This window comes from Macrotis lagotis, chromosome X, assembly GCF_037893015.1.
Source record: "Macrotis lagotis isolate mMagLag1 chromosome X, bilby.v1.9.chrom.fasta, whole genome shotgun sequence".
Classification (NCBI taxonomy): domain Eukaryota; kingdom Metazoa; phylum Chordata; class Mammalia; order Peramelemorphia; family Peramelidae; genus Macrotis; species Macrotis lagotis.
Window position 1 is genome coordinate 518,865,419 of NC_133666.1, and position 15,440 is coordinate 518,880,858.

The following is a 15,440-nucleotide window of genomic DNA, read 5'->3' on the forward strand; positions in this document are numbered from 1 at the left end:
TTTATGACCAAACAAGAATTAGAGTACATTATCAAATGCAAAATGAATGATTTTGACTATATTAAATTTAAAAGGTTTTGCCCTAATAAAATCAATGCTGCCAAAACTAGAAGGAAAGCAGAAAGCTGGGAAACAATCTTCACAGCTAAGAGTTCTGGTAAAGGTCTCATTTCTGAAATATATAGAGAATTGCCTCAAATTTATAAGGTTACAAGTCGTTCCCCAGTTGATAAATATATGGTCAAAGGATATGACTAGAGAGTTTTCAAATGAAGAAATTAGTTATATATAATCATATGGAAAAAAAACTGTTCCAAATCATTATTGATTAGAGAAATGCAAATTAAAAACAACAATGAGGTATCACCTCACACCTATCAGATTGGCCAAGATGAAAAATAGGGAAAATGATCATTATTGGAGAGGTTGTGGGAGGATTGGGACGTTGATATATTGCTGGTAGAGTTGTGAACAGATCCACCATTCTGGAAAGCAATATGAAACTCTGCCCAAAGAACAATAAAAATATTCATACCCTTTGACCCAACAATTCCAATTCTAAGTCTATATCCAGAAGAAATTATTTTTAAAACTGAGGAAAGTTCTACTTTCCTAAATATTTTCATAACAGCTCTTTTTGTAGTGGCAAATAATTGGAAATTGAGGGTATGTCCATTGATTGGGGAATGGCTAAACAAGTTAAAGTACATGAATACTATGGAATATTATTATTCTATAAGAAACTATAAATGGAATGACTTATGGGATCTGATGCTGAGCGAAGGGAGTAGAACCAAGAGAACAATGTAAACAACAACAACATTGTGAGATGATCATCCTTAATGGGAATAGGTCCTCTCAGCTACCAAAGAGTTAGGATGACCATATTAGACTGGCTATGGATAATGTTATCCCTATCCAGAGGAAGAAAAACAAAACAAAAAAAAAGGAAAAATCAACCCTTCAGAATCTGATGAACATTTTGTAAAAATTATCTCTTTCCGGGCAGCTAGATGGTGCAGTGGATAGAGCACCGGCCCTGGAGTCAGGAGTACCTGAATTAATCTGGCCTCAGACACTTAATAATTACCTAGCTTTGTGGACCTGGGCAAGTCACTTAACCCCATTGCCTTGCAAAAACCTTAAAAAAAAATCTCTTTCCCTTAATCTTAATTCTTCATACTGAAAATGACTAATATGTAAACATGTTTATCCAAAATATCTATGTACAGTGCTAACCTGACTGTTTGCCACTGAGGGAAGGGGGGGTGGGAAGGGAGGGTGGAAGGAAATTTTGTAACTTAAAAATATAATAAATGAAAGGGGTGAACTAACCACCAATAAGGAGGAAATTAAAAAGGTAATTCGGAACTATTTTGCCAAACTGTATGCCAGTAAATAAATAACCTGAAAAAAATGGAACCTCTTGAGAGGTTGTAGTTAGAGCACATGAGATAACATTTGAAGTGGCTTTAATCTTAAATCTTAAAATATAATATCTTAAATATAAAATCTTAAATCTTAAATTATAATATAAATGACAGATATTATTTTAATTTTGAAGCTGAATGCTCCCTTTAGAACAAGGGTTTTTTAAGATCCATATGAAGGAATTGTGGACATTGATGCCTAATAGAAAACTTTGCTTATCTAGATATTCTTTATATCATAAGGGTAGCAGTATAAAACTGCTTATCACCCATCAGCATTTATAAAAATTCAGTTTCATTGCAGGTAAGAATTGAGTAGGAATATAGCATTTTTAATGAGGAACACAGCTAACATTTATGGTTTACTTTGTAATCCAGCTAAAACTATATTATGGTTCAGTATATCTCTCTATTTATCCAAACCACATAATGATCAACCATATGCTGTTCTTGGTTTATATTTAAGAAAAGTTCTATAACTCTTGTTTCCATATTTACTTCAAATAAGCATTTTGATTTGTCTGTTCTGTGACCATAATTATAGGCCATAATTGTTTTTAAAAAGCCAAAGAATAGAGGCAGCTAGGTGGCGCAGTACTGGCCCTGGAGTCAGGAGAACCTGAGTTCAAATACAGCCTCAGATCTTAATTGCTTAGTTGTGTGATCTTGGACAAGTCACTTAAACTCCATTGCTTTAAATAAATAAAAAAAATTTTAAAAGAATTTTCTTTTAGTTTTTGCAAGACTATGGGGTTAAGTGTGACTTGCCCAAGGTCACACAGCTAGGCAATTATTAAGTGTCTGAGGCCAGACTTGAACTCGGGTCCTCCTGACTCCAGGGCCTGTGCTATATTCACTGTGCCACCTACCTGCCCCATTCTTTGGCTTTTTTTTAAGATTTCTTTTTTGGGATCCTCAAAAGTTTTTGAAAGTACTATTTATATATAGTCTTGAATTTACACCCTTTTATATCCCTGGAGATAATCTAAGTGGAGAAACTGAGGCTCAGAGTTTTTGTGACATAGTCTTCGAGACAAAATTAGAATGCAGTTCATCCTTACTCCCCAGTCCAGCACTCTCTCAATTATAATGTATTCCCTCCCACAGCATCAGACTTCTTAGATGTATAAGTTCAATGGGACCTAATAACCAGTAGTTATATATCATGTCTCTCTTTGTTTTAAAGCAAGCAGAACAACTCCGTTCTCTTACTCAGACAGACAGAAAGATAGACACTGAAGTTGCTGGCCTGAAAACCATGCTTGAATCACACAAGCTTGATAATATTAAATATTTAGCAGGTAAGATATTTTGCATTTAGCTGTTAGAAATAAATTGAAGATAAGCCCTAAAAACAAATCACAAAGAAAAAAACAGTCATTTGGAATTTTTACCTTATAAAGCCTTAATTATCTTTAATGACTAAGAAATAAAATTTTTGCTTTCCTTACTGCAGATGTGCTATAAATTGTACTACAATAATTTTTATACATTGGCTTTGTGTCTCAAGGGTTTTTTCTTCTAAAAAAATACATTCCTTTTTACTTTGTAGGTTACATGTAGCATTGGTTTTTTTACTTACATTTGAGCAACTGTAGTTTTTATAAGCAAGTATTTCATGGAATATGGTAAATCATTGAACTTCCAGTTTTCTGTGGGAAAAGGGAAAGATTATATAAGTAAGCATTCCTTAAATCAGCTATTAAAATAACTAATAGCTTTTCCTTGCTTTTTTTTTTAAACAGGTTCTATATTTACATGCCTAACTGTAGCTCTGGGATTTTATCGTCTATGGATTTAAGTGGCTCGTTAAAGGGACCTGTATGGTCTTGCCTTAAGAATATAAGGTTATTATTTTTTCTTTGTTTCAAATTTTAACCCTGATTTTGATTTTATTTTTGTTATTTTTATGGAAATTAATATGTATATCCAGTTTTTAAGTGTCAGGGAATCTTGTGACTCTTTATCTTTTTGATATCCTTTGATCTTGTTTGGAATGTTTATTTGAGGAAGATACTACTGACTGAAGAACCCACTTACCTTGACCAGGGTGATATTCACCTTTCATATACTTACTCTACAAGGAATTAACTATTAAAAAATCATGGTGACTTTGAGTGACAAAGAATCACAGACTAATCCAAAGACCACAAATTTCTTTCTCTCTTGATTCAAGCTCTAGCAACAAATAGCTAGTGCATTCACCAATATGCTTTTATTTCATTGCATTTTGTTGAAACTTGAGTTGATTGCTGTGTTCACTAAACAACTAAATTATTGTACTGTTTGCTGTTTTTGACATCTGGCCAGAAAATCATGTTACCTGATAAAGTGTGTTGTCATAGTATGGAATCACTTCTTTACCTCTTGAACTATTGTGGTGTTTTTTTTTCTTCTTTATCAGTGGAGTGACTTGGGAACCAAAACTGTCATTTTCTAATGATCTTGAAAATTTGCTTGTAACAAACATGGCAATGTTGTATTTCAGTTTTGTATGACAGTCTATTTCTTCTAGACTTCCATCCACGTTATACAATGGAAATATTGGTCTTGTTTCCATGGTGACACAGGACCCAGGACCACCTTTCTCAGTCGAAAGAAAACCAATCATTTAATTATTTTATTCTCATCTATCACTAACTCAGTCTTGTACTCTCAAGCCCAGAGATTGCTCCAAGCCAAATAGCAACTTAATCAGATAGTTCTTCTTTTTTTAGTCTGCCTCCTCATTAATGATTTTTTTTTAAAAAAACCACCTTAAGTTTTGAAATGTAGTTGTAATTATATCATTTTTTCAAAGGTATATATGTAGTTTTTCTTTTTATAAGAATATTAGAGAAAATTTCTGTATCCAATTCAGCCAAAGTCCTAGTTTTAGAAAGTATTTTCTTCTCAACTCAGTTTTAATTCTTTCAATAAAGAATAAGCATTTTAATTTCAAGTAAATTTTTACATTAATTTAACAGTTCAGTATAAGTACCATGAATAGTTTTTAAAAAGTTAAGACTTAATCAAATTGTTAACTGTGTGTTAGAATTTTACATATAATATAATCAGTGCCAATGCTAATAGTTAGAGAATAATTAGTATGACCTTTCCAGAAAAGAATTGGGTATACTCTCCTCAAATAAACATGAAAGCTCAATCCTCTCCATCCTCACCCCCCAAATTTGGATATATTTGAGACCGTAAGCCACCAAAAGACACTAATAATTTGATCTATTTATTAAAAATATTAAATTTAAATAATGTTAAATGTAATATTCAATATTGCTTTCTTCTGGTTGAGTAAAATATCTTAATTTTTTTTTGGAAAAGACTTTCCAGAAAGAATTGAATATTCAGCAAAAAGTAGCAGTTATGATAGACTGACTAATCTAGTCTCCCAGCTTGTTGGTATTTAACTTCTTAACAGAAAGAAGAATGTCTGTCAAACGTATTAGAACACTGATGAATGCCATTCTATAACTCTTACTGATAGAAATGTATTTTATAATATGACTTTATAGTTCATTTATTTGGTGGTTTACTATTGATATAGGATAATTTGCAAAATAAATTCTCCACCCTAACTTGGAACTTTCTTGTTCCAGTATTTTTTTATTTCTATTAGGTGTTTTATCCCTATATTTGTGGATTAAGAAGGCTTGGAATATTTCATATCCATTATTTCATTTTTAAGAGTTTTCTAGACAAAATGCCCTGCAAAATCTCTTCTACTACCAAAGTTTGGAAGTTTTAGGCTATATAAGTGTACTGTTACTTAACAGGACAGAACCCTACCCTACCTAGAAAAAACTGAGTTGTCACAATTTCAGAGAATGGGGGTGGAGAGATGGCAGGTAGGGAATGGAAGAATCATATTGTATCACATCTAAACTATGGCATCTGGTCTGTCCACCTAAATCTTACTCTGATTCAATATTGAAAATAAACCCCTAGAAAATAGCACCATAAAGATAGTCTGTAGAATCAAGGGTACAGTATAAACCTCAACACCTAAAACAGGACATCAGTTCAACAGTCATGTTTTGCTTTTTTTTTTCATATGAGATGTGTTTGAAGACACTTCAGTCTTTATTACAGTAGGGGTTTTGAGGGGTGCTTTTCCAGTAATGTCTTTAAAAATAGAGATATAACCTAAATACCATTCCTTGCTCTTTTAATCCTGCACTCATGTGTCACCTGTTGATACATTTCTCTTTTCGAAGCAGTGTTTCAGTTTAAATTAGTATGCCCTTTTTATTATCACAGCTGGGTTTCCTTCTTTAATATCTGGTAAAGGAGTCTGAATGTATCCATTGATTCCCTCAAATATTTTAAATACCTTTTTTGAGAAATCAGAGGAAAAGGATTTTACCAAACCTAAAATTGTGGTTGGAATCTGGCATTGAAGATTTAATAAAAGTAAAATCCTGAATACTTTTTCTGGGCAATAGTGAAGATCTCCAACTTTAACCTGGCTGCTACCTACTATTCCTACTGAAGATGTTCTTTGTTCCTTGTTTTCTACAGTTTGATAATTTCAAAAATCTGCTATTTCATTGCTGTGAGCTCACTCTACCAATGACATAAATGAGCATGTCTTATCTAAAATTTGTATCTCACCTAGCACCTGGCACAGTGCTTTATATATAAAATAGGTACTTAATAAAATTTTGTTGAATTTAGTTTTGTCATGATGTATAGCAGATAGACTCCTCAGTTTTCTAATCTTCCCTCCTGCCACCCCCCGTCCCCTTCCCTCCTCTCCCCCCTCCCCCCAGCACTTCTGCCTTATAATTAACCAAGTCAGTATTGACAAGTACCTTCATTATTATTACTCCTTTGAGTCAAATGGAACTCTGTTAAGGATTCCTGTCATCTTATTTTTTTAAAACTAAGATATACTGATGACCCCCCTGGAATTAGGTTTTAGATCGCTAAAGCCTTTGAATAATTTAACACAAAAGTTACTTGTTGATACCAGAGCAAAAGTTTATTTTTGGAAACAACTCATCTATCATGTATATAAATGTCTGAGAATATTTGGAGTCTTTTATATGTATACTATTTGAATCATATTATCTTTTTCCATTTCTAAATCATTTCTTAACTATATTATTCAGTGATGTTCAATTAAATTTAAATATGTAAAGAGATGAATAATGTCTTTGTAATAGAAGACATGAAATATTTTTAATATTTAAAATAAATACATTGAGAGCAATATGTGGCTATTGAATTTTTTTCTAATCAAAAAGTCAAGAATCTTAACCCTATTCCCCAGAATCATTGATCTAATGCCTTAGTTTCCTTAAACTTAGGACCTGCTCCTTCATTCCACTTCAGCTAAAAAGAAATGGTTATTATACTTCACTATTACCCACTTTCCTAAATAGAAACTCTGACATCTCTCTCACCATAATCTCTAATCATTCTACCTCTCCCTATGCCACTTCCCTCCTAATCTTTTTCTTTGCCTGCACCAAGATTTCTAATCCATTCAATCCTGGAATACTGGAAATTTCAACTTCCTCTTGTTGGTTCCTCTGTTGCCTTCAAATATACCCAGGCATATCCAGGTGTCTACCATCCTTAAGGAGCCACTAGGTCCGGGCAGCCAGGTGGTGCGGTGGATAGAGCCCTGGAATCAGGAGGACCTGTCTCAGACACATAATTGCCTAGCTGTGTGACCTTGGGTAAATCACTTAACCGTACTGCCTTGTAAAAACTAAAAAAAGAAAAAGTAATGAAGAAACCACTAGGCCTTGTCATTCCTTCAAGCTAATGTCTTTCATTAAACTTCTTGAACTCAAGTTTTCTACAATTGTTACCTCCAGTTTGCCTCTTCTCCTTAAACCTTTGCAGTCTGGAACTGCTTTCTTCAAAGTTAACAGTGATCTCTGAAATGCCAAATAAGATAACCTTTTCTCAGTCCTTATCCTTGATTTATCTGCTACAATTGACACTGTTGACCACCCTCTCCTCTGAATGGTATTCTCTTGGTTTATTTATTACCCATTTGATCATTTGCTCTCAGACACCTTTGCTGATTAACAAGCTCTATAAATGTGCATGTTCTCCAGTATTCTGTCCCCAATCATTTTTTCCCTTTATAGTCTCTCAATAAACTCAATTTTAACTTCCATCTCTATACCAGACTCAGAACTATAAATCCAGCATCATTCTTTTGCCATGTTTATTGAACATTTTAAATTGTATTTCTATAGAGATATCTCAAATTCATCATGTCCAAAACAAATTTCAAATTTAAATACTTTTTTGAAGACAACACCATCCATCTAGGCTCTCAGGTTTATAACCTCTGCATTATCTTCAATTCTTCATTTTCCATCAGTTCATATTTCCATCATATTCATAAGCAGTCTATTGCTTAGTCTTATCATTTCTACCTCTTACAGCATCTCTCTACTCACCTAGCTTTCATTTTAATCCATCCTCATTTTTCACCCAGTTTTTTTTGGTTTTTAGCAAGGCAATGGAATTTAGTGACTTGCCCAAGGTCACACAGCTGGGTAATTATTAAGTGTCTGAGGCTGAATTTGAACTCAGGTCCTCCGGACTCCAGGGCTGGTGCTCTATCTATTGTGCCACCTACCTGTCCCCCATTATTTAGCTTTTAAAGTATTACACAATCTGGTCTCAACCTATCTTTCCAGCTTCTTACTTTCTCCACACTTTGTACAGCCAAGTCAACCTTTTTTTCTATCTTATCTACATTTTCCTTCTCTGTGCCTTTACCCTGATCATCTTACATGCTTAGGACTTGTACATCTCAGCTGGAGTAGAATCAGTACCAACTTTGCCATTTGAAAGGAGCCTAATGACATTCAGAACCTCTTCAAATGCTATTTCAGCTGGGGACAGATTGACTTCGAATTGAGGTAAACAAGACAAAGGCTTCGGCATTGATTGAAGATGGTCTGTTAAGAACACTGACAGTGTTTGGTCCATCTCTCCAGGACATGATCTAATTATAACTAATTAACATGACTCCACCAGCACTGAGTAGTTGAGATTCACTATAGGTCTTTGACCCATAAATAGCCTTCAGAACATCAAAAAGCACTTTGGATTATTACTATCCACATAAAACTGAATTTCATCTGCCTTAATCCTGATAGTGGGTTAGGTGAGATTGAAGAGGTCTCTGCTATCCCTGAGGCAGGACTCTTGCTTCACCCATCCTCAGATCTAGGCCTCAGTTTCAGGATAAGGAGCAAAAGTATAATAGAGTTTGCTTCCTACAGCAGAGCAGGGACCCTCCTCACAGTTCCAGGGCAGAGGGGAGTCTTGTGGTCATCTACACACCAGATCACAAGTCAGAAGAGAAGACGTAGTCTCTTATAAGACCTTGGAGGAATTGAGAACTTGGGGGTCCCCAGTGAGTTTCCCTGAAAACAGTTGCCCAAAAAAACCCTCAAAAGCTTGGGACAGTGTATTCTCCACCTGGAAATAGCCCCATCTTAACAAAGATGGGGAAATGAGCAAACAGAAGGGAAAAAAATCTAATTATAATTACTCTGGTCCTTTGGAGGATCAAAATACCCACTCAGAGCATAACAAAGTCAAAGCTTCTGTATCCAAAGCCTCCAAGAAAAATAGGAATTGGTCTCAGGCTATGGAAGAGCTCAAAAAAGATTTTGAAAATCAAATGAGGGAGGTAGAGGAAATTGGGAAGAGAGATGAGAGCATTGTTGGAAAATCAAGACAGCAGCTTGGTGAATTACAAACATAGGAAGCAAATAACATCTCAAAAACCAGTTTGGGTCAAATGGAGTAAGCAGTCCAAAAGGTCAATAAAGAGAAGACTTCTTTAAAGAAAAGGCCAAATGGAAAAGGAGTCACAAGAGCTCTGAAGAAAACAATTCCTTATAATGCAAATGGAGCTAAAAGAAGCTTATAATTTTGTGAGAAATCAAGAATAATAAAACAAAATCAAAAGAATGAAAAACTGGGGGTGGCTAGGTGGCACAGTGGATAGAGCACCAGACCTGGAGTCAGGAGTACCTGAGTTCAAAATCTGGCCTCAGACACTTAATAATTACCTATCTGTGTGGTCTTAGGCAAGCCACTTAACCCTATTGCCTTGCAAAAACATTTTAAAAAAAGAATGAAAAACTGGAAGAAAATGTGAAATATCTCATTGGAAAAACCACTAATCTAGGAGAAATCATTTAAAAATTATTGGACTTCCTAAAAGTTATAACCAAAATAAGAGTGTAGACTTTATTTTCTCAAGAAATAATACAGGGGGGGCAGCTAGGTGGCATAGTGGATAAAGCACTGGCCTTGGAGTCAGTAGTACCTGGGTTCAAATCCGGCCTCAGACAATAATTACCTAGCTGTGTGGACTTGGGCAAGCCACTTAACCCCATTTGCATTGCAAAAACCTAAAAAAAAATATAGGAAAACCTCCCTTGATATCATAGAACTAGAGGGCAAAATAGAAATTGAAAGAATTCATTGATGACCTCCTGAAAGAGATCCCAAAATGAAAACTGCTAGGAATATTATAGATGGGAGTTCTGAAATTCCCAAGTCAAGGAGAAAAATATTACAAGCAGCCAAAAAGTATTCAAGTATCATGGAACTGTAGTCAGGATAACACAAGATTTAGCAACTTCTACTTTAAGGGCTTGTAGGGCTTAGAATATGATATTCCAGAAAGCAAGAGCTTGGATTACAAGAATCAAGAAACAACTACCCAGCCAAACAACTTTCAGGGGGAAAAATGGACATTCAGTGAAATAGGAAACTTTCAAATTTTCCTGATGAAACCATCAGAGTTGAACAGAAAGTTTGATCTTCAAATACAGGACTCAGGTGAAGCATAGAGAGGGTGGATGGGAAGGACAAATTATGAGGGACTTAATGGCGTTGAACTGCTTGTATTCCTGCATAGGAAGATGAGACTGATAAATGAATCTTTTCATTTATTAGGGCAGTTAGAAGGAACCTACATAGACAAGACACAGGAGGGAGTTGAATTTGAAGGTATAATATATTAAAAAGATGGAATCAGTGGGGGAGAAAGAAATGTACTGGGAGAAAGAGAAAGGAGAGATAGAAAGGGGTATGTTATTTCACAAAAAAAGAATCAAGAAAAAGCTTTTGCATTGGAGCAGAAGAGGGAGAAGGTGAAGGGAAATAAATGAGCCTTACTCTCATCAGAAGTGGTTCAGGGAGGGACTAACATACACACTCAATTGGGTATAGAAATTTGTCTTACCCTAGAGGAAAATAGGAGAGGAAAGGGATGGGAAAAAGGGGACAGGGGAAGGTGAAAGTGCAGGCGATAGAAGAGAGGGAAGATCATGGAAGAGGGTAGATACAGCACACTTTTGAGGAGAAACAGAGTGAAAGGAAAGGTAATAGAATTAATGGGAGTGGGGAGAATAGGATGAAGGGAAATACAGCTAGCAATAGCAACTATGGGAAAAAAATATTGAAGCAATTTCTCTGATGGACTTACAAAGAATGCTATCTCTGCCAAAGACAGAGCTGATGGTGACTAAAGCATACTTTTTTTTTCCCCTCTCATTATTTTTCTTGAGGTTTCTTTCTTTGGAGGGAGGAATATGTTTACTTTTACAACATGACTATTGTACTAATGTTTTTCATGGCTACAACTTTATTCCAGTAACTTGCTTCTCAATGGAGCAAGTGGGGTGGGAGGAAGGGAGAGGATTTGGAACTCAAGATTTTAGAAATAAATGTTGAAACTTGCTTTTTCATGTGGGGTAAAAATATTTAAAAATAAAATAAATTTTAAAAATAAGTTTTTGTTTCCACTGCTGGGTAGGATTCCCATCTGCTGCAGTAATCAGGCCAGGGTTGGGTAAGAAGAACACCTATTGGTATTTGGAGCACCTATTTTTGCCCCTTCCTCACTCCAAGAAGTGAACAGTGTGATCCTTAAAAGGCTGCTCAGCCACTCATGGGAGTTACTGAATCCCACCACTGCTTCCACTGAGGAGACAAGCTCCCAGTATATACTCACTTGCTAATTCATCACTTGTCATCACAGGACTTAGAGATAAGAAAGGTAAATGGTACAAGTAATATATTTTGATTCATCCATGAATTGGATTTAAGTGAGGCAGAGTTGCATGAAGTTGTGGGCCCTACCCTCTTCCAAAGTCATCACTGTTTAGTGGCAAGACAAAGCGGTGATGGCTCTAGATGCAGTGGATGATCTTGGTCTCTGCAATGCCTAACCAACTCTTAAGTATTCCACAGTGCCTACTTCAATTGCCTTCGTGGCCATTGGAACAAAATGTTCTCATCCACCCATTCCATGTTTCACATGCTTGGGGTAGACAGCCACCTAACTCAGTGACAGGTTTGAGACCCTCTCAAGCTGGTTTAACCCATATGCCAAAATGGTTTACCAGGATGTGGCTGTTGTGCATTCTATTGCTTCTTGGAGCTACGGGTGAGAGGTGGTTCAAGTGTACATCAAAGGTGAAAAACAACCCTGACAAGGGCTTGGCAGCCCTGACACCAAGGTATTAGTCTTCCTTGAACACATCCTATACTCCAACTCATTATGCCATACAAAGACTTTCCTCAGGTTGACCCAAGAAAGACACTTGTGCCAACTATTTTTCCCTAATTCTTACCATCCAATTCCAATACTAAAGGCAGTTTGTGAAATTTGCCTTAGCAAGCACAATTACTTCATTCATGGTTTCCTTCCTTCCCACATGCTTCACAACTGACTTTGAGCCAATATCTGCTCAGTCTGTAACCATATTTTATAGAGTGAAGAAGCTTTTTCAAGCCTAAAGGCAAAATTGGTTATGCCAAGGGAAGGGAAGATCCATCTTAACCCTGAAGCCAGTCAACACATTCACTGCAAAGTTTGAAGTTGTATCTTATAAGAGTCTCAGGAGTGATATATCTCTAAGATGAATATGAGAACCCACAGACCTGACCAGACACTGAAATCATTTCTAGATACTGAAGTTAGACTCGCCTTATCTGGCAGTTGATTAAGGTCTCATGAAGCAAGAATAAGCCATATTCCTTCTGAGAGTGATATTTATCCTTCCTATCAATACTATTCTTTCTTTCTCTCCAGATTTACTGCACCTAGACTTCAACATCACAATCATGCTGCATCTGTCTTACTCATCTGGGAAGCCATAATGTCAACTTGAAATGCCAGTCTCAGTCAGATTCCTAAAGCTAAATCTTTTATTTCTAGGTTTCTTCAAGATCAGTACTGAATAGAGATATTAGAAAAACATTTAGAGTTGCAAAGAGTAGTTCAGCTGGTTTTCTCTGATAAAGTAAAAGTCTCTCAAAAATAGAGAATCTTAAACTGGTATCTTATTGTCTGATCTTGTTATCTCTTATACCTTATGTTTCTTCCTTAAGGATATGATTTCTCTCTCATCACATTCAATTTGGATCAATCTACAACATGGAAACAATGTAAAGACTGACAAATTGCTTTCTGGGGGGGTGGGGGAGGGAAGTAAGATGGGGGAAATTGTAAAACTCAAAATAAATAAAATCTTTAATTTAAAAAATAGGGAATTTTAATGCATTCTTCTCTGTCTCTCTGGTTCTACTCTCAATTACTCATGAATAATGCTTGATGACCTATAATCACTTTCTTGCTATTGCAGATAATTATCATACTTGTATTCATCTTTTTTTTTAGGTTTTTGCAAGGCAAACGGGGTTAAGTGGCTTGCCCAAGGCCACACAGCTGGGTAATTATTAAGTGTCTGAGACCGGATTTGAACCCAGGTACTCCTGACTCCAAGGCCAGTGCTTTATCCACTACACCACCTAGCCACCCCTCTTGTATTCATCTTATGATCGCTGAAGATGTGATGCAAAAGAGGCCAGTGTCAGCAAGAGATAAAGTCATGATGCTTCTTCACATCCAGGACAAAACAGCCACAAGAATTTCTCATGATGAATACTTCCAACATTTTGAAATCTCTGTATATGTATGCACAAAGCCTAATCATGATATATCACAACCAGTCACTAATGGATGAATTTTACAAAGTGATAGAATCTGTAGTAAGCATCGATACCAAGAAACTAATCAAGATGGCAACAGATTTGGCAAAAAAAAAAAGCTCCTCAGTTTTGCCTTGAATTCTTTAATGTATACAAATCACTCTTCTTTCCTAAAATTAACTATTAGAAAGATTATGAATGAGCATCAACAATTCATATGAATGAGGAAAGAAGTATCTGATTCCAGTGAATTTGATGATATGGCATATAATTGCACTTTGGTTCTTCCATGCAGAGTAGGATTCAGGGGCAGCTAGGTGGTGCAGTGGATAGAGCACCAACCTCAAGTCAGGAGGACCCAAGCTCAAATCTGGCCTCATACACTTAAAAAAAAATTGCCTGTGTGACCATGGGAAAGTCACTTAACCCCACTGCCTTCCCAAAACAATAACAACAAAAAAATAGAATAGAATTCATCAGAAAACATGGTATATGACCTAATTCCACCATACTGCTAGGTGCAAACCCAGCAATGCAAATAGCTAAACTGAGAGATAAGTAACTTAAACCCAACACAGATCATACCTTGACTTTAAATTCATCCAATTGGAGCTATTGGGCACTGACTTCAAATTAAACTTGATCTAAGTGACATAGATAAAGCCATTATTGCAGATAGAAACAGGGAGACATTTGAGTATAATAACAAGGCTTATAGACTTAAACCTTACTCTAGGCTGTATCATAGTGGGGAAAGAGGAAACCAATGATTGATTTTGGCATTGCTTTCTGGAGAACTAGACAATATAGAAGAGAAAATGTTACTCTTTACTAAAGGTATCCTTGAACCAAAAGACTTAAATAAAATTTCAGTTCCTAAGGAGGAAGAGCTTAAAGTTAAAGGAAGATAGTCCTCTAAATAATCATGCATGGTAAGACTATTAAATGCTGGCAGAGCTAAATCTCAACAAGGATATCATGCCATAAATCAGAACACACTCCATAACAACTGCAACACAGTTCCATTTTGGACAGAATTGCTCAACAGATAACATCTAAGAATGCCTTCACGATCAATTAAGACTATGAGTCATAGTGTAATTCCTTCCAACTTGAGTTTCAGGCACCTTTCTGTGGAACTAGACAGGCTGTTTGGATCAGAATGCTTCTTCCAAGTTAGGTCATAAATATAAGCAACCTTTATAATTCAAGGTAGATTTAATCCTCCCCAACAATATGCTTCCATTGGAAGTCAACAAAACATGTATACAAGAAGCTCTAACTATGGTTGAAGGAATAAGACAAAAATTGTGAACTCGTATTGAACTAATTGAGAGACCAGGCTTACAAGAAGAAGTACTTGGTCAAGGAGATTAACCAAACATTGATCGTGTGGTGCCCATATAATCTAACTAAAAATGCTTACAAGGATGCAAATCAAGGAACTCAAGGAAATTTCATTAAGAGTAGACCTTGTTCGCAAATCAGAAGAATGCTGGGCCAGTGTATGAATTGGCACTCCAGTACCTAACTTCTTAAAAATATTTTCTCGAATTCAAGTCTTAATTTGTATTCAAAGCCCTTTCTAATGCCCCAACTGTCTTTACTCTCCTTCCCAAACTGTCTTGTATAGAACTATTTTGTATGCTGTTGTGTTTGTTTGCTTTATGTTTATGCTATATTTATATATGTACTTGTCTCCCCCCATTATGATCTAATTCCTTATTGTTTTATTCTTTGACTTGAATCCTCAGCACCTAGACTAGGGCCTGGTACAGAGTAGATACTTAATAAATGATAGTTTCAACCAGCATTCCATTCAATAGCAGACACAGTGTAATATTTGATAAACCTGAGAATGCCAACTAATGGAGTAAGAAATTATATTTGACAAAAATTACTGTTGCAGGTGGAAAGGATAAAGGAAGTTTGACTTAGAAATTAAGCTTAGACCAACACATACACTACTGCACTAATATATACTTTAATTTGTTCCAAATGGGATAATATTTAAAGAGCCAT

The 15,440-nt window shown here is 35.8% G+C and overlaps 1 protein-coding gene across 1 annotated transcript in view; it reads left to right on the forward strand.

Moving 5' to 3' along the window:
- The window catches only part of MCUR1 (mitochondrial calcium uniporter regulator 1), a 131,446-nt gene extending 124,816 nt beyond the window's left edge, over positions 1–6,630 (forward strand). The window contains exons 11-12 of the mRNA XM_074202102.1: positions 2,617–2,731; positions 3,176–6,630. Of these exons, the coding sequence (XP_074058203.1) occupies positions 2,617–2,731; positions 3,176–3,231 (171 nt within the window). The 3' untranslated portion in view covers positions 3,232–6,630. The remainder of the gene's footprint in view (positions 1–2,616; positions 2,732–3,175) is intronic.
- Positions 6,631–15,440: the final 8,810 nt, after the last annotated feature.